At 40.0% G+C, this 20,574-nt stretch overlaps 1 protein-coding gene across 12 annotated transcripts in view; it reads left to right on the forward strand.

The window, feature by feature from the left end:
* Window positions 1–20,574, forward strand: part of LIMCH1 (LIM and calponin homology domains 1) — a 339,225-nt gene that overhangs the window by 114,682 nt on the left and 203,969 nt on the right. For all 12 annotated transcript variants that reach the window (XM_055246654.2, XM_055246657.2, XM_055246661.2 and 9 more), the window contains exon 2: window positions 20,419–20,489. In XM_055246654.2, coding sequence (XP_055102629.1) covers window positions 20,419–20,489 — 71 coding nt within the window. The remainder of the gene's footprint in view (window positions 1–20,418; window positions 20,490–20,574) is intronic.

The raw sequence follows: 20,574 nt of genomic DNA on the forward strand, positions 1-20,574 counted from the left end.
CTTTGGGAGGCTGAGGCAGGAAGATCACCTGAGGTCAGGATTTTGAGACCAGCCTGGCCAACCTGGAACAACCCTGTCTCTACTAAAAATAAAAAAATTAACAAGGCACGGTGGTGCGCATCTGTAATCCCAGCTACTCAGGAGGTTGAGACATGATAATTGCTTGAACCCATGAGGGGGAGGTTGCAGTAAGCCAAGATTGCACCACTGTACTCCAGCCTGGGCAACAGAGTGAGACTCTGCATCTCAAAATAAAAGTAAAAACAAAAATGGGCGGTCAGGTGTGGTGGCTCAAGCCTGTAATCCCAGCACTTTGGGAGGCCGAGGCAGGTGGATCACAAGGGCAGGAGTTCGAGACCAGCCTGGCCAATATGGTGAAATCCTGTCTCTACTAAAAATACAAAAATTAGCTGGGTATGGTGGCAGGCACTTGTAGTCCCAGCTACTCAGTAGGCTGAGGCAGGAGAATTGCTTGAACCCAGGAGGTGGAGGTTGCAGTGAGCCAAGATCGCACCATGCTGTCCAGCCTGGGTGACAGAGTGAGACTCTGCCTCTCAAAATAAAAGTAAAAATGGGCAAAGGACCTGGACAGACTATTCTCAAAAGAAGACACACGAGTGGCCAACAGATATGTGAAAATATGCTCAACACCTCTAATCATTAGAAAAATGCAAATTAAAACCACAATGAGATATCACCTCACACCTGTTAGATTGGCTATTATCAAAAAGACAATAGATAACAAACATTGGTGAGGATCTGGAGAACAGGAACCCTCATACACTGTTGCTGGTATTGTAAACTAGTATAGCCATTTTGGAAAACAATAGGAAGATTCCTCAAAAAACTAAAAAATAAAATTACCATATGCTCCAGCATCCCACCAATGGGCATATACCCAAAGGAATTGAAATCAGTGTGTCGAAGAGATGTCTGTATTCCCATGTTGACTGCAGCACTATATTCACCATAGCCAAGATATGGAAACAACAGAGTGTTCACAACAGATTAAAATGTGGTATATATACACAAAGGAGTATTATTCAACCTTAAAAAAAAAAAACCAGGAAATTCTGTCATTTGGACAATATGAGCGAACCTAGAGGACATTGTGCTAAATGAAATAAACCAGGCACCGAGAGACAGTTTTCAGGAGTTTAGTGGAGACCTTTGCTTTTGTTTTCTATTGCCTACCTGTAGCCAGGAAATCAGAAACAGCCATCTGAAAGGACGCTAGTTTACATTATTCAAGTACTTGTGTCTTTCTATAAGATGTTGACTGTTTATAAATAAGAGTATATGCAAGTTTAGAAGTATCTGAATGTTTATATAATTACATGCTTTGTTTTCAATCATTATCTGATAAAATTCTTCAATTTTATGAATATTCAGAAATTATAATACAGTTGGAACACTGCAATTGGATTAACTCTTAGCCCTATAATGTATGTCATACAGACTGTAAGTTTGCAGTAGGGGTCTGGAGCCAGTTCACATGGCTGGGGAGAAGGGATTGTGTCTGTTTCTTCCCCACTTTGCATTCAGTGATATCAGGTTGAGCATGAATTCAGCTAAGGTGGGAATATTGAAACCACAGAAGTTGGCAAATGCTGTACATTAGGAATCTCTCTATTCCCGTGAGAACTGGTTGTTAAACATTTAGTAGAACACCCTTAGTCCTAGGTCATTTCTCAGGATGACTTGATTATAAAGAATGTGGGAGTTGAACAGTGAGAACACATGGACACAGGGAGGGGAACATCACACCCTGGGGCCTGTCGGAGGGTGGGGGGCAAGGGGAGGGAGAACATTAGGACAAATACCTAATGCATGCGGGGCTTAAAAACTAGACGACTGGTTGATAGGTGCAGGAAACCACCATGGCACGTGTATACCTATGTAACAAACCTGCACAGTCAGCACATGTATCCCAGAACTTAAAGTAAAATAATACAAAAAAAGACATTAAAAAGATTTTTAAAAATACAATCAAGGACCTTTTAGAACACAGTGAGTGTTTTAACAATAACACAATTTTAGAAACAAGGTCTTGCTCTGTCGCCCAGGCTGGAGGGCAGTGGCATGATTATAGCTCACTGTAACCTTGAACTCCTGGGTTCAAGTGATCCTCCTGCCTCAGCCTTTCAAAGTGCTGGGATTCCGGACATGAGCTCTCACACCTGGCCCTCACAATTGCCTTTTATATCTTTATTCCTTTCTTCGTTTCCCCAGTCTTTTGGTTAATGGTGTTTAAGCTGATGTGTGGCCACAAGGTCCCATTGTTTGTTGGTTAGTTGGTTAAACATGGTTCTTACCTATTAGCTTCATAAAGAATAACCTTGCTTTTTTTTCTGTAATTTCAAGAGGACAGTCCAGTTTTGCATTGTTTCCTTAGAGTTCTTAGTAATACCCTGGAGACAGCACTTGTTCTTCACTGCTGTGGGCGTTGTTCGTGGAGGTGGAGGTAAGGACAGCCAAATACAGAGCCTGAGCAATGTTCACTCCTGTGGAGGCCAAGATGGCTGCCGCTGCCTCTGGCAGGGCAACACCACACTCTGCATCAGCAAGGCTCAGTGGTGAATGGCATTTTAGTGGGCTGGGTTACCACCTGCTGTCTGTATCACAAACCAGCCAAAAGAACAGATTTCCTGCCATAATACATTATTTATAAGTCTAAGGAACCAAAGGAAGATAAGTAGGGAAATATTTTGTTCCAAAAATGCCTGATGGTATTAAATGAGGCATCTTGTCTTCCTTCCTTCTGTTCCCCTCCACTCTCCCTTAATGGATATGTATTTTTCATTCCATAGGGGACTGAGTTGTTTATAGGATTATTTCAAGCTGGATTCTTTGGGTACTTGTGATGATTTTTTAAAAACAAAGATAAAAATCCAGGGACCTGACAAAGATTGTTATTATTTCACCCCTTTGGTGTTGAGTGAATTGATAATAAATGCACAGATGTGTTGATGTTTTTCTGGATTTGGGGGTTTATTTTCTTATTACGCATTTTGAGGAAAAGACACATTGAAGAGAGCAGAAGGTGGCATAGGCAGTGGAAGTCTGATCTTTCTTTGCAACTCAACTGATAATGGGGGAAATCAGCAACATATTTAGACAACATGGCATGCTGGCTAGGAGGGCAGGTCAGGAGCCAGACTGCCCAGCTTAGAATCCTGAGTCTGCCACCTGCTAGCTATAGGAAATTGGGCAAATTACTTAATGGTCTGTACTTTTGTTTCTTCATCTGGAGAGCAGGGATAATAATAATGCTTATATCCAGGCTCCTGATAGCCCACTGAGCACTTTTGTGTAAATTAGAAAAGGCAGCTCCCCAGGGTGGACTCTATGGGCTTGGGTACAGACAGTAGCTTTATGTGGATTAGGAAAACAGGACTCTTCCTTCAGAGGAGTTTGCATGGTTTAGCAAAGAGAGCTTAGGCTGGGTGTTCCCCCTACCATGACAACCTGTGTAACCAGCTGTGGTAGCTCTGACTACCACACCGGGTGCTGAGGAGTAAATGAATTGATGAAGATTCAGTAAAAGATGCTGTTATCATCATCATCATCATCATCATCATTATTTTGAGGTGACAAGCTAGAGCAGAAGAGGGTTCAGAAGAGCCTGTAGATTCATGCAGAGTTATCTTAGAAAATGAAGCAATTTGCTGAAAGCCCTTGGTTATTAGCAAAACTGTGGCTAGAACACAGTTGTCTTGACTTTTGGTTTTTGCCAATCCTGACTAGGCGTTGCTACACAACTATGTGATTCAAACAAAAGGACCATTGATAGAGGATAGGGGTGAGGGGCACTATGGTCAGTCCCAGCCCCAGGTGCCACTGAGAGCCATTCAAATAACAAACTCTTAGAAGATGATGGGTTTTCCTCCTAAAACCAAACAGTATATAGGTTCCTTTGTCCAGGATTTAAGTGTTCATTTAAAAATATACCATGAAGTAGGCATGTGGGGATCACGGCTACCATCTTGATGGTGGACTTGAGGAATATTAGTAGATGAAGATGTATTTCTGTAATATTTGAACTAAACAGCTCTTAAAAGTAGCATTTCTCACCACAGTCTTTTCTGAGTAAAAGTAAGTGGAAAAAATACCTTTGTTTCTTATGAGAGGGAAAAACAAGGGAGTTGAGCTACTGTGCAAGTTAAGCTACATTTTTCCAGTTCCCTGTAAAACCTATTTCATTATAAAATGTAACACAAGTACAGAGAATTACATGAAACAAATACATAGCTTAGCTAATTATTTAAGATGAACAGTCTTGTAATGACTACTCAAATCAAAAATTAGTATTTTACTACCCTGGAAGCGCATTTGTTGCTATCCCTCAATGATCACTCCTTCCTTCCTTCCTAAAATCACTCTTCTCATTTTCTGTTGATCACTTCCTTGCTTTTCTTTATAGTTGTGTCGCCCAAGGCAAGCGCTTTTAAAGGATAGGCTGTTTGAACTGTGATCATTCTGTCTTTAGCTGAGCATTTCACCATGTTTTATTTTCATTTGGTAATCTAATAACTTGTTTGGGTGAATTCTAGTAGTTTCCTAACTTGAGTTTGATGCCATTTTAAATGCCAAGAATTGGCAACATACAACAGTTTTATGGTTACTTTGGATTCTTAGCTAAAAATTATCCAGTTATTAGAATACCAAATAGTGAAATCAATCACTTCGTCAGACAGCTCTACAACTGTTACAGGACTGTGTGTTCTTGGCAGAGCCTCTAGTTCTAGTTCTTTGCCTGAACTCAGGAAGCCAAGGGGCTCAACCCCTTCTTCCTTCCCATCCTCATTGGTAACGTCATGTCGATTTGATGGCTAGTATGTGCCATTTCTGTGTAGTAAGCAGGTGAAGAGTGAGTTGAACATAAATGTAGTGACCGATAGTGAACTGGCAAATGAGTGTCATTAGTGAAAATAAATATGAAAAACTCCTGGAAATTAATGAGGTGACACTGGACAGGTTGTTGACCTGAGTATTTTCCCTGGGCTGTTGAATTACTTTCAGCCCTAGCCCCCAAACATTTTATTGTGAATGTGTTGAAACATTCAAAAGAAAAAAAAAGAAAGGGAAGGGAAGGAGAGGGGAGGGAGATTGGTTCAAAGAGACCCATATACCCACCATCTAGTTTCAACAATTGTTAGAATTTTCTATATTTGCTCCTTACACACACATTCCACTCTACTATTTTTTCGGTCATTTCAAAATAAATTATAGATGTCAAAACCCTTTCCATTTATTTTAGTATGCATCTCCAAAGTGCAAGACCATTCCCTTATATAACCACCATGCCATTATCCCTCTTTTTGTTTGTTCAAAATAGTGTTTCACTTGGTCCTCCAGGCTAGAGCACAGTGCTGTGATCACAGCTCACTGCAGCCTCCAACTCTTGGCTCAAGCTGTCCTCTTGCCTCAGCCTCCCAAGTAGCTGGGTCTACATGCATGTACCACCACACCCGGCCAAATTTTTTTTTTTTTTTTTATAGAGGTGGGGTCTCACTGTGTTGCGCAGGCTGGTCGAATTCTTGGCTTCAAGCAATTCTTTCACTTCAGCCTTTCAAAATGCTGGGATTACAGGCGTGAGCCACCACGCCCAGCATCACTCTTAATAAGGTGAACAGTGATGCCCTAATATCATCAAATGACTAGTATATATTTAGCTTTCCCCAAATGTGCCCAAAACATTAATTATAAATATTCTTTTAAACTAGGATCTCATTAAGGAGTATACATTGCAGTTGGTCATTATGTCTCATAAGTCTCTTATCTAGAAGAGCAGCCCCTCCACTTTTCTTCATGACATCAACTTTTTGAAGTCCAGTTCTCTTATACAATGTGTCATTTTTTGGATTTGCATAAGTGTTTCTTCATGGTCTCATTTAACCCAGATAATGTGTGTAGGAGGTTATCACATGGGCTTCCCTGTGTGATTTTTTGCTCAGCACTTACAAACCCAGATCCATCGTTGAAGTGGCAAATTTGCCTCGACTAGATTTTCTCTCTCCTGGGCAGGATTTCTGAACAAAAATTGCAATCACCTGATTTAGACACTCCAGTTATGGATTTTCTTCTCCTTAAATATGAAGCTTGAAAAAAAAATAGAACTACCATTTTTGCACACTCAGCAAGTACTAAATGTCCTATTAGATGGTTCCTACCCATGATTTCTAACCTGTAGGTTGGAAATTGGACTGTTGTCAATCAGACTTCCATAACCATCTTTTAAAGGAAGCAGGCTCAGAGAAATGAAGCCATTTGTCCAGTTCCCAAGTGCCAGACCTGGAATTGGAATGTAGATCTTCCTAATTCACAGGTTTTATACTTCACTATGCTGAGGGCTAGCTGACAGTTAGATGGACTGATTTGCCAAAATTAGCCAAGAACTGGCTGGGTGCGGTGGCTCACTCCTGTAATCCCAGCACTTTGGGAGGCTGAGGTGGATGGATCAGGAGGTCAAGAGATCGAGACCACCCTGGCCAACATGGTGAAACCCCGGCTCCACTAAAAATACAAAAATTAGCTGGGTGTGGTGGCATGTAGCTGTAGTCCCAGCTACTCGGGAGGCTGAGGCAGGAGAACCTCCTGAACCTGGGAGGCGGAGGTTGCAGTGAGCTGAGATTGCGCCTCTGCACTCCAGCCTGGCGACAGAGTGAGATTCCGTCAAAAAGAAAAGCCAACCACTAAAATGTTTATTCAAGGAGCAACATGATACCCAGGTAACAGTAACACTGCGGTCAAAGCACATCTCTGCTCCTTGAAATGGAGGCAACCCACGTAGCCTACGAGCTCTTCACTAGTCCATTTTCTTTCTAGACTCTTCCTTCTCTCTGCTCTCAAGTCAGTTACTAAGGCTTTATGCTGTGGTAGAGCTCATTTTGAGTGTTGTTTGTCTTTCTGTGCAGCTTCTGTTCTTCCTTTTCGCAAGGCAAGGACAGCTTAAGGATGTGCAAACACGGTTTTGCTAAACCCACTTGCATGTCTCCGGACTGACCCATTTTCTGCATCTAGATCATACAAGGGCTCGATCAGAGGATTTAATGCTCCCAGGGTGCTTTTGAGCATCGGCTGTATTCTTAATTAGATTTTTTTTTTTTTTTTTTGTAGAGTCTGTCAGTCTGTGTCTATAAACAGTGCCTTCTGGTTTTCTGATGACATGATGAAAATATAAATGGATTCTGCAGATTGCATTTTATTATCCTCAATATTAAGCACTCAGAACTGGTGCTGGAGGGAATTATGGTCGGATAATGTTGATTAAATAACCTCAGGCCTGGACTTCTGTGCTGTTTCTTTGCCAACACAAACTGAATAGATATAGGGAACTATTGTTATTAAAGAAAGTGTAGCAATGTAACTGCTACAGGAAGAAGAGTTGGGCTTCAGAATGCAGCATGGTGGGGCAGTGAAGCTCTGGGCTGGGCGAAAGGAGAACTGAGTCTAGACTCATCCTTGCTGCTAGCTAGTTATATGACCTTCAGCAAGTCACCTGATTTCCAGGACATTATTTTCCTTATCTGTAAAATACAGGAGTTGTGTTTATAACCTGAACTTTAGTATAAAGAAAGGACGTAGACGGATCTCTGGAAAGATCCCTGGAGTCAGTGTGGGAGGTGGCCTGTGGAAGGGCTGGAGTGGAAGCAGAGAGATCCCTCAGGTGGCAACTGCAGTTGTCTGGCTGAGAGATGATGGGAGCCTACACTAGTGTCACAGCGTAGAGACAGAGAGAAAAGGACAGACCTAAAATATATTTTGAGGGGAGAATGTTATTCTTCTTGGTGGTTTGAAAGTATCTCTGTGTTACTGGGGGAGGGAGATGGTAGTGCTGTTCATTGATATGGAGGAGACCAGAGGTGGAACAGGTCAGAGTAGGGAACAGATGTTAAGACTTTGGTATTGATCTTAGTGTGAAATAGTTTTTTTTTTTTTTTCTTTTGAGACTGAGTCTCTCTCTGTCACCCAGGCTGGAGTGCAGTGGTGCGATCTCGGCTCACTGCAACCTCGGTCTCTTGGGTTCAAGCGATTCTCCTGCCTCAGCCTCCTGAACAGCTGTGATTACAGGTGTGTACCACCATGGCTGGCTAATTTTTGTATTTTTAGTAGAGATGGGGTTTCGCCATGTTGGCCATGCTGGTCCCCAACTTCTGGCCTCAAGCAATCTGCCTGCTTAAGCGATCTGCCTGCCTTGGCCTCCCAAAGTGCTGGGATTACAGGTGTGAGCCACTGTGCCTGGCCTGAAATAGTTCTTAGGTACCCAAGTAGAGACGTTGACTAAGAAATTAGATACTTGATTCTGGACCAGAGGTCAGTACTGCATGTAAAAATGTGAGTTATCATCATCTATGAGCTGTAGAGAGCCATAGGATTGGATGGGACTACCCAGGGAAGGAGGTGGGGGTGGTACAGAGAAAAGAAAAGAGATGTGAAGAGAGGAGAAAAACGCCTACAATTACAGCTAGGAAGAGAATGACATAGAAGTCCCTAAGGCTATGGAGAAAGGAGTATTTATTTAAGGAAGGAGAAGGAAATCAGGAATGTCTGCTGGTGGGGAAGACTGGGAGAGGCAAAGGATCCAAAATGGAGGGAGAGGGTGACTGTCATGCTGCTGTGATGTTACAATCAAATGAGAAAAATGTCTTTTGGGTTAGACAGTATGACAATATTAGAATATAAGAGGAGAGCCAGGAAAGCCTGGCCTTATTTAAGATCAGGGAGGAAGCTGGAAAAAGGACTGGAAAGGGAGAAACCAAGAGTGAGATCCGTGGCAATTTTATTATTGCTGCCAATAATGATAATGGAATGTCCTGAGCTCTTACAATGGAGCAGGTAATATAGTCTGGGTTTTAGAGACATTAATTTATTTATTCTTCATGCAAACCTTTGGAGTAGGTTCTTTTTTTTTTTTGAGACGGAGTCTCGCTCTGTCGCCCAGGCTGGAGTGCAGTGGCACAATCTCGGCTCACTGCAAGCTCCGCCTCCCGGGTTCACGCCATTCTCCTGCCTCAGTCTCTCCGAGTAGCTGGGACTACAGGCGCCCGCCACCACGCCCGGCTAATTTTTTTTGTATTTTTAGTAGAGACGGGGTTTCACTGTGGTCTCGATCTCCTGACCTCGTGATCCGCCCGCCTCGGCCTCCCAAAGTGCTGGGATTACAAGCGTGAGCCACCGCGCCCGGCCCTTGGAGTAGGTTCTTTTAGCATGTCTTAGTTAGGAAAGCTGAGGGTTGGTACAAGTTCATTAATTGCCTAAGATGATTTAGCTTATGCTGGGGGGCTGAGAGTATAAGGATTTTCAGTGAGTTAAATAGGACAGCTTGCAGATGGCTGAGCTATGATGATAGGGTAATGGGTATAGGATACTTGTATAGGAAGTTTGGGCTGTGACGGGAAGGAGAAGAACAGGATGGTGATTAAAGGGCTGGATTGAATGAGGGTTTTTAGGAAAAGAGGAAACTCCCATTGCTATCAGTAGAGAAATGATGGATGCTGTGGGTAGAGGGGTAAGGTTGACATAAAAAGACAGGACCTAGGGATGAGAAGGGATAGGACCCAGAGCCTTGATAGAGGAACCCAGTTCAGGAAGGAGAGAATATATTTCTGCCTTTTGAGCTGGCAGGATAAAATGAAAAGATAGGTGTGGATATGGCATGTTTTTCGGGGCTGTGTGGGGCCAGGGATGGTGGTTCTAAAGGAGAGTCTTCCCCAATGGTCTCTGTCTCATTGCAATTCCAACCATGAGATCATTGGCTATACATAGGAGTGGGAGGGTCCACGGAGAGATAATTAGGAGCAACAAGCAAAATGTCATTCTGGAAGAATCTCTTTAGAGGTAGGAAATTGGTGGGAAATAGGGAAATTGATGACCAAAGAACTCCTCCCCTTGCTCCCATCTTCTGGGTTGTCTCTTTTGTTCTGGGTTCAGTTGTAACCCACAGTGTTGGCACACAAGGCCCTTCACCATCTCGACCATGCCTACTCTGGCTCCTCATCACCTACCACCCTTCTCATCCCCACCTGCCGGGACCCCTGTGCTCCACTCTTTGAAAGCTTTTGGTCTTTGTTCAAAGAAACCTTTGTACAGGTCTTTGTATCTGCCTGGGGCGCCCTACTTCATCTCCTTCCTTGGGAAATTCCTTCTTATTACAGGACCAACTCAAATGTCAGCCGCTCAAGGGCTTTCCCTGACTATCTTAGGAGAGAGAGTTTATTCTTCAGCCCTCCCATAATATTTTGCTCAAATGTTGCACAAAAGTGTGCTTAACTGTGATATCAACTCTGTAGACACATTCCCTGGGTTAAATCCAGGCTCCGTTTTTTTACTAGTTTTGAGCCCTTGGGCAAGTTACTTAACCTTTCTGTGCCTGGATTTCTTTGGCTTTAAAATGGAAGCAATAATCAAACGCCATAAAGTTGTTATGAGGTTTAAATAAATTAATATGTGACAAGCATTTAGAACAGAGAGGGCATATGGTAGTTGTGATATGAATGTGAGCTCTTATCATTCAGCTATTTCTTCAGTTATGCAATTGGTGTTCATTGCTTCTTCCATGCTCTTGTAACTCTCTTCAATCAATTTATTGAAAACCACACATCTCTTCCATCGATCTATTGTTTTCTAATGTTTTATTTTTTCCCTGGACTGTGATTTCTACGGAGTTGGGACCAGATCTTGTCATTTTGGTCTTACTCACACCTTTTACACTGACTGACATAAAACAGGTATTTGGTAAATGATCGATTGGTTGATTTCTAATTATGGCTTACGTGAGTGTGATTCATCAGTATTTACAAAGCACTTCTGTAGAATTTTGATTTGATTGTTTCTAGCAATCCCACAAAGGGTTTATTCCTCAGAAAATGTCAAAAGTAAGAGAAATTTTGTTCCGCTTTATTTCACAATTTAGGTATAAAAATATGCAGAGATGTTCTTCTTGTGAATTAAGTCAAATATAAATCAGAAGAGAGTAAGCATAATGAGCTACAGATTATCTTCAGTGAACTAATGAGGTGTTTGTAGGAGGAAATCACGGTCTTCTGAAAAGTGTGCCTGCTTTTGTACAGTTTAGGGAATATATTCGTGTCTTTCAAAGTTGCCAAAATCTGTTAAATCTAGTATTTTGTTTCAGTTGCTTGAATCTAGGCACCATTATTTCATCAGCCAACAGAATCTCCTCTTAAGATCATTATAATAGGGTTTGTCAACATTTTTTTAAACTCTTCTTCAGACACTTTGTGAGTGGACTGTAATTTGTCTACCAGATTGCTTTCAAAAAACAACCAAAGAGGCCGGGCGCGGTGGCTCACGCTTGTAATCCCAGCACTTTGGGAGGCCGAGGCGGGCGGATCATGAGGTCAGGAGATCGAGACCATGGTGAAACCCCGTCTCTACTAAAAAATAGAAAAAATTAGCCGGGCGTGGTGGCGGGCGCCTGTAGTCCCAGCTACTCGGAGAGGCTGAGGCAGGAGAATGGCGTGAACCCGGGAGGGGGAGCTTGCAGTGAGCCGAGATTGCGCCACTGCACTCCAGCCTGGGCGACAGAGCGAGACTCCGTCTCAAAAAAAAAAAAAAAAAAAAAAAAAAAAAAAAAAAAAAAAAAAAACAACCAAAGATTAATGAAAATATTTCTAAAATACCTTTTATAAAAATGGGAACGATCAGGCTGGGAGATTGATTCTTGGCAGCCTTTGACTTTTTATGGCAATTACATAATAACAATGGTTACAAAGAAATTAGCAGAGTGGAGCATACTCATATACAATGTTTTATATCACATTATAAACACACTGTGAAAATGTTGCCATAAAGTTGTGTGGTTTTGTTTATTAGACTGTTTTTTAAAGTCCCCCATGTTTCTTATTTGGATGGTTCAGAGCAGTGCCATTGACACAGACAAACTTAGAAACATAATTACCTTTTAGTTCTGTGGAAAGGAAATAGGATACAGATGAGCTTCCTCAATAATTACTTCCATAAAATAGTGTGATGACACATTAAAATCTCCTCTTGCTTCTGCTTTTGGTGTAACTGCTAAAGCAGATGAACACTTTTCCTTTAAAATAATCAAGAGTTTGGTGAATTATCCATTCATTGATAGTGTTAATCTTCGTGTCCCTCCAAGAAATATTTTGGTTAGTGAATTAATCCTAAAGCATAAAGCAAGAAAAATCTGGTATTGGGCTTTCTTGAAAGGCACACAGGGCATAGTTGGTGACATAATTGTCACCGTTAAGTACTTCTGAGGGTCCCCTTGAATGGAGACATATATGGAAGTTTATTATGCCCACCTTTAAGACGGTGGTATCCAAAAGTTTTTGTCCATGCATGCCCATTAGTTTGTGTGTTTGTATGTTTACTTGTTTGGTTTTATGTTGAGCACCATTAGGGAACTATGAGAACTTTCACTTAACTTTGAGTGAGATGGGGAGCTATGGGGGTGGGAGCAAGGGTCTGAGTGGAATGGTAGCATGATCTAATTTTACAGGATTACCCTGGCTGCTGGCTTGAGAATAGATGAAAGGGAGGCAAGGGTAGAAGCAGCAAGACCAGTTAGGAGGCCCTTGACCTGTGTAGGTGTAAGATGACAATGGCTTGGAAAAAGACAATAGAATGCAGGCAGTGAGAAGCAATGATTCTGGCTAAGTTCTGAAGGGAGAATCAACAGGATTTGTTGATAGATGTGGTTAGGTGTGAAAAGATAGAGGTCAAGCATAACTCTTAAGATTTTGGCTAAACAGCTGCAAAGATAGAGCTGTAAGGATTAAGTGATCAATGGGCAAGGATCAAGAGGATGAGAGAGCAGGATTTGAGGGGCTGATGAAGTGCTCCTGACATTGCATGCAGCTTTTCCCCTACTGGCCCCTGAATGCTTCTGAACCTGGGCTCTCTCTTCATCACTTCCATCTCAGGCTCTTTTTAAGAGCTCTGCTAAGCTTCCCGTTCTGCTAAGCTTCCCATCCTGCCCTTGTGTCTTTGGAGAGTGGTCATGAGCTGATGGTTTGCCCAGTGCCTTGTCTGGAAGGTTACTGAGAGTCCTTCATCAGTCAGGATCCAGGTGGCACAGTAAGGGAAGGCAGTCACTTTTTATATACCCTGCAAATGGACTGTTGGTACTGGTGGTTGATTCTTGGCAGCTGTTTTGCTGTTTATAGCAATGGCTTATGCTATCATGAGGGGAACAGGAATTAGCAGTCTTTATAGTTAGTATATAGAATGTGTGATATTGTAAACATATTACAAAGATGTTGCTAAGAGGGGTTGTTGAGACAGGCCATGCCAAATCCTGACTCCAGTGGAAGGTCTTCCTTCTGTGGTTCTGAACTGCTGGCTTAGTTTAGTATATGAGGTAAGGGCTTTGTGAAATGTACTGTGCATAGGAATCATATGGGGATCTTTTTAAGATGCCAGTTCTGATTTAGTAGTTCTTAGACGAGGTGGGAGCATTAAGAATCTATGTTTCTTTCTTTCTTTTTTTCGTTTTTCTTTTGAGACAGAGTTTTGCTCTGTCGCCGAGGCTGGAGTGCAGTGGTGTGATCTTGGCTCACTGCAACCTCTGCCTCCCGGGTTCAAGCGATTCTCCTCCCTCAGCCTCCCAAGTAGCTGGGATTACAGATGCATGCTATCACGCCCAGCTGATTGATATATATATATATATATGTGTGTGTGTACATATATATATGTGTATATATACACATATATATACATACATATATGTGTATATATACATACATATATGTATATATATACACATATATACATACATATATATACACACACACATACATATATATATATGTATATACACATATACATATATATATTGTATTTTTAGTAGAGATGTGGTTTCACCATGTTGGCCAGGCTGGTCTTGAACTCCTGACCTCGTGATCCACCCACCTCGGACTCCCAAAGTGCTGGGATTACAGGTGTGAGCCACCACGCCTGGCCGAGAATCTGTGTTTCTAACATTAATTGCAGGTGAAGATGCTGCTGCTACTTGTCTAAGGACCAAATTTTCAGTGGCTTCGTTCTTATTGAATTTCTGCAGTCTGTACAGCTGTTCATCCTCCTAAGAAAGATCCAAGTGCATCTATCCTAAATAGATGGAATGGATGGCATTTGAATCGGTGGACAGCAGTGTGAAGACTGTGCTCGGACCTAATGGGCATGGGAGAGGGACAGCAGAGAGCAGAGGAGGAGGAACAGAGGTGGAAAGTAGCATCTTCCTGCAAACACATGGTGCCTATTCCCAGAATTGGGTCTAAGAAATTGAATTTGATCAGACTACATCTTGGGGGATTTTTGATTAGCAGACTGAGTTTTAGATTATTATATCAACCTCTACTTGAAAATTTTCAGTGGCTATGCATTACATACCAAGATAATTTTAAGTGGTACATGAACAATTTAGGTTGTATGTGGGGCACCAATTTTTTTATATTCTTTTTTTGTGTGTGACCGAGTCTTGCTCTGTCGCCCAGGCTGGAGTGCAGTGGTGTGATCTCGGCTCACTGCAAGCTCCGCCTCCCAGGTTCATTCCATTCTCCTGCCTCAGCCTCCCAAGTAGCTGGGACTACAGGCCCCTGCCACCACACCCAGCTAATTTTTTGTATTTTTAGTAGAGACAGGGTTTCACCATGTTAGCCAGGATGGTCTCAATCTCCTGACCTCGTGATCCGCCTGCCTTGGCCTCCCAAAGTGCTTTTTTTTTTTTCTATAGATTCTTAATAGTTATGTTACCTTGTATTTGTCATAAGAGTTTAGATTGCTTTTCTCATCAATTGGTGAGCTTCCTGCACACAGTGGCCACAGTTCATCTGTGGTTCTATCTCTAGATCCTGCTCATCATCATTGCTGAATACATGGAGAAAGCCCTAGGTAAACTGAACCAGAGATTCTGAAATAAATGTAGCTAAACTTTGTTGGGTTCTCAATGTTGGCACTGTTTTCACTAGAACATAATGCTTTTGACAAAAATGTAAAGACTTATGAAAAAATGTTTTAGAACCTTTCCAATCACTTCTTGGTGAACAAAGTTAGTATTATAGAGAGGCTTAGTGATGCTTCCAAAATGTAAATCATTCTGACAGATGACACATCAGTGGCAGACAAATCATGGACAGATTCTGGGAAAAAAATGCCAATACGTTTAAAGTCTATGTTTAAAATATTAGCTTTTTAAATGGGATCTTTCTTAATTTCTTTATTTTGGGAAAAGTAGATATTCGTAAACTGTTAAGAATGACTTTTTAAAATTCATTTTCTTACCCTCCCTCAAATAAGAATGAGAGGATACTAATAAAATAATTGTTTGTAACATTACATAGTGGGAGTGGTTAATGAGCATGTTTTATGATAGAATTTAAACTTTGGCTTATAAGGAAAAATTGAGACCATTTAGTTTCTTTAGACTTTTTTTGTAACAAAAAGTCTTGTTTGATTTTTCTGATGGTTAAAGTAATATGTATTGTAGAAAGTTTTAGGAAAATACTGAAAAATTTAAAAAGTAAAGTAGAAGTCATATATGATTCCCATTGTGAAGAAATACCATTTTGGCATATTTTCTGTGTATGTGTCTTATAATATCTGTCTGGTTTTGATATCAGGGTGAAACTAACCTAGTAAAATGAATTGGGAAGTGTTCTTTCCTTTTCAATTATCTGGAAGACTTTGTGTAGAATTGCATTATTTCTTCCTTAAATATTTGGTATGTTTATTAGGCAAGCCTTCTGGGCCTGACATTTTCTTTGTGAGAAGGTTATCTATCTATGTCTTTGTTGAGTGAACTATGGCTGTTTGTGTCAAGGGATTTATCAAGTTCATCTAAGTTGACAAATTTGTTGGTACAAATTTATTTATAATTTTTCTTGTTATCCTTTTACTATCTATAGTATCTGTAATAATGTCATTGCTGTCATTCTTGATATCAGTAATTTCTGCCTTCTTTCTTTTTTGACTAAAAACAAAAGGGTTACTAATTTTATTGGCTAAGAGTTTACTAATGTAGCCAAAGGTTTCTAACTTTTATTGATCTCACAAAACCCCCCACCAGCTTTTGGTTTCTTTGATTTTTCCCTATTGTTTTTCAGTTTTGTATCTGATTGATTTCACTCCTGAGTTTTCCCCCTTTCTTCTACTTAATTTGGCCTTAATTTGATGAGATAAAGCACAATTCATTGATTTGAGATGATCTTTTCTGATATGGGCATTTTGGGCATTCCTTTCCCCTAAATACTGCCTTAGTGTCTTTCCATGCATTTTGATATTGTCATATTCTTTCACTACAAAATACATTCTAATTTCTTTTTGATTTCTTCTTTGATCAGTGGGTTATTAACAATTATGTTAGTTAGTTTAAAAATATTTGGGGATTTTCCAGTGATATTTCTGTTATTAGCTTAGAATTTAATTCCATTGCAATCAGATAACATATTTTGTATGAATTCTTTTAAGTGTATTGAGATTTGTGTTCTGACTCAGAATTTGGACTGTCTTCATAAATGCTCACTGTGAACTTAAAAAAATGTACATTCTGCAGTTTTAGGGTGGAATATTCTAGAAATGTCATTTAGGTCTATTTGGTAGATAGTGTTGGTCAAATCTTCTATAGCATTATTGATTTTTCTCTCTACTTGTCCTGTCAATTATTGAAGAGAGATATATAAACCTCTGAATCTATTTGTGGATATGTCCATTTCTCTGTGTAGTTCTATCTGTTTTGGCTTGCATATTTTGAAGCTTTATAATTAGGTGTATGAATGTTTAGGATTCTTACATCTTCCTGATTAGTGAACCTCTTTATCATTATCAAATGATTTTATTTCTGTTGTTATTTTTCTTCTGAAAGTTTCTTTGTCTGATATATAGTTATATCAGACTTTCTAGGAAAAAAAAAATATTTCCTAAACAATACAGTGTAACAACGATTTACATATAACCATATATATGGTTAATCCAGCTTTCTTTTGATTAGCGTTATCATGGTATATCTTATTTTATTCTTTTATTTAACTTTTTTGTGTCTGTATATTTAAAGTGCATTTCTGTAGACAGTACATAGTTGTTAGATCCTGCTTTTTTAGCCATTCTGACAATCTCTGTCTTTTAATTGGGGATGTTTAAACCATTTATATTTAAGGTAAGTATTGACATGGTCAGGTTTAAGTCTATAATCTATTGTTTTTCTATTTGCTTCTTCTGTTCTTTGTTCCCCTTTCCCTTTTTTGTTGCTTTTTAAATTGTTAGTATTTTTTTTTTATTATTATACTTTAGGTTTTAGGGTACATGTGCACAATGTGCAGGTTTGTTACATATGTATCCACATGCCATGTTGGTGTGCTGCACCCATTAACTCGTCATTTAGCATTAGGTATATCTCCTAATGCTGTCCCTCCCCCCTCCCCCCACCCCACAACAGTCCCCGGAGTGTGATGTTCCCCTTCCTGTGTCCATGAGTTCTCATTGTTCAATTCCCACCTATGAGTGAGAACATGTGGTGTTTGGCTTTTTGTCCTTGCGATAGTTTACTGAGAATGATGTTTTCCAGTTTCATCCATGTCCCTACAAAGGACATGAACTCATCATTTTTTATGGCTGCATAGTATTCCATGGTGTATATGTGCCACATTTTCTTAATCCAGTCTATCGTTGTTGGACATTTGAGTTGGTTCCAAGTCTTTGCTATTGTGAATAGTGCCGCAATAAACATACGTGTGCATGTGTCTTTATAGCAGCATGATTTATAATCCTTTGGGTATATACCCAGTAATGGGATGGCTGAGTCAAATGGTATTTCTAGTTCTAGATCCCTGAGGAATCGCCACACTGACTTCCACAATGGTTGAACTAGTTTACAGTCCCACCAACAGTGTAAAAGTGTTCCTATTTCTCCACATCCTCTCCAGCACCTGTTGTTTCCTGAGTTTTTAATGATGGCCATTCTAACTGGTGTGAGATGGTATCTCATTGTGGTTTTGATTTGCATTTCTCTGATGGCCAGTGATGATGAGCATTTTTTCATGTGTTTTTTGGCTGCATAAATGTCTTCTTTTGAGAAGTGTCTGTTCATGTCCTTTGCCCACTTTTTGATGGGGTTGTTTGTTTTTTCTTGTAAATTTGTTTGAGTTCATTGTAGATTCTGGATATTAGCCCTTTGTCAGATGAGTAGGTTGCGAAAATTTTCTCCCATTTTGTAGGTTGCCCGTTCACTCTGATGGTAGTTTCTTTTGCTGTGCAGAAGCTTTTTAGTTTAATTAGATCCCATTTGTCAATTTTGGCTTTTGTTGCCATTGCTTTTGGTGTTTTAGACATGAAGTCCTTCCCCACGCCTATCTCCTGAATGGTATTGCCTAGGTTTTCTTCTAGGGTTTTTATGGTTTTAGGTCTAACATGTAAGTCTTTAATCCATCTGGAATTAATTTTTGTATAAGGTGTAAGGAAGGGATCCAGTTTCAGCTTTCTGCATATGGCTAGCCAGTTTTCCCAGCACTATTTATTAAATAGGGAATCCTTTCCCCGTTTCTTGTTTTTGTCAGGTTTGTCAAAGATCAGATAGTTGTAGATATGCAGCATTATTTCTGAGGGCTCTGTTCTGTTCCATTGATCTATGTCTCTGTTGTGGTACCAGTACCATGCTGTTTTGGTTACTGTAGCCTTGTAGTATAGTTTGAAGTCAGGTAGCGTGATGCCTCCAGCTTTGTTCTTTTGGCTTAGGATTGACTTGGTGATGCGGTCTCTTTTTTGGTTCCACATGAACTTTAAAGTAGTTTTTTCCAATTCTGTGAAGAAAGTCATTGGTAGCTTGATGGGGATGGCATTGAATCTATAAATTACCTTGGGCAGTATGGCCATTTTCACGATATTGATTCTTCCAACCCATGAGCATGGAATGTTCTTCCATTTGTTTGTATCCTCTTTTATTTCATTGAGCAGTGGTTTGTAGCTCTCCTTGAAGAGGTCCTTCACATCCCTTGTAAGTTGGATTCCTAGGTATTTTATTCTCTTTGAAGCAATTGTGAATGGGAGTTCACTCATGATTTGGCTCTCTGTTTGTCTGTGATTGGTGTACAAGAATGCTTGTGATTTTTGTACATTGATTTTGTATCCTGAGACTTTGCTGAAGTTGCTAATCAGCTTAAGGAGATTTTGGGCTGAGACAATGGGGTTTTCTAGGTACACAATCATGTCATCTGCAAACAGGGACAATTTGACTTCCTCTTTTCCTAATTGAATTTTGTTGGTATTTTTTATAATCAATTTTATCTCCTTTCTTGGTTCGTTAGCTATAACTTTATTTTTCTTTTTTAGAGGTTGCTTTAGGGTTTATAGTCAAGTCAGGCTTCCATATCCATGAGTTCTACATTTGTGGGTTCAACCAACTGTGGACCAAAAATATCCGAAAAAAAAAAAGCATCTGTTTTTGTTGTCATTATTTCCTAAACAATACAGTGTAACAACCATTTATATAGCATTTACATTATATTATGCAGTGTAATCTGGAGATAATTCAACGTGTATGTACTGGAAGATGTGCATAGGTTATATGCAAATACTACACATTTTTTATCAGAGACTTGAGCATTCACAGATTTTGGTAGCTGAGATGGGTTTTGAAATCATTCCCACATGGATATTGAGGGATGCCTGTATACTTACCTGGTGTATTTTAGGTGCTCAATAAATATTTACTGAATGAACACATGAACAAATGTCTCCCTGGTGCCTAGGCCACAGGGCTGCTGAGAGTCAGAGGCACCAAGAGTGGCTATCAATCCTGTGCTGTCAGACAATTATTCTTTCCCAGCTTTTAATTTTTTCTCTTTTATGCTATATTATTAATGGATATTGGCTTTAATCTTCCCATCTTGATGTTAGTCCCTTGAGATTAGGCATCCATATCCTTTTCTCCCTCAGTCCCTGGAGGTTTCAGTAAATAAGGACTTTATCCTCAGGTGTGCTTTCCCCAGGCTTTTTTGAAAGTGTGCATGGGGTGGATCCTCTGGATGAAAGGCACTGTGGCCTTGACTTATTGTGCCCAAACCCCCAAAAGTAAGAAATTCTTATCAGGAAGGGCAGATATTGTTTAAGGTAGTAAAAAAAAGGCTTCAAAGAAATGGTCTAAATTTAACTTTAGCTGATCTAGGCAAAGCTACACATGGGAAGGAAATTCAGGCCTAGCAGATTTTCCCCATTCTTGGAATGCCACCAGTTTTTTCAAGGTTCTTGAAAAAAATTATATATATATATAATTATATGTATACACACACACATATATATACACACACATACATATATATACACATACATAATTGTATATATGTACACACACACACACACACACATATATATATGATTGGACTTCTTGATTAAAAAAGAAAAACTTATGCTCTCTTTTCCTTTTCTCTTTTGCAGCAAGTAACTGGCAGAAGTTTTGGTGATAAAGATTTTCGGACAGGTTTAGAAAATGGAATCCTGCTCTGCGAGTAAGTATAGCCTATATTCAGTTAGTTTTATTCAAAAAACATCATTAATACTATCCAGTTTGGCTGTAAGACTTCTAGTGTTTTG

The sequence above is a fragment of the Symphalangus syndactylus genome, chromosome 16 (genome assembly GCF_028878055.3).
Source record: "Symphalangus syndactylus isolate Jambi chromosome 16, NHGRI_mSymSyn1-v2.1_pri, whole genome shotgun sequence".
Classification (NCBI taxonomy): Eukaryota; Metazoa; Chordata; class Mammalia; order Primates; family Hylobatidae; genus Symphalangus; species Symphalangus syndactylus.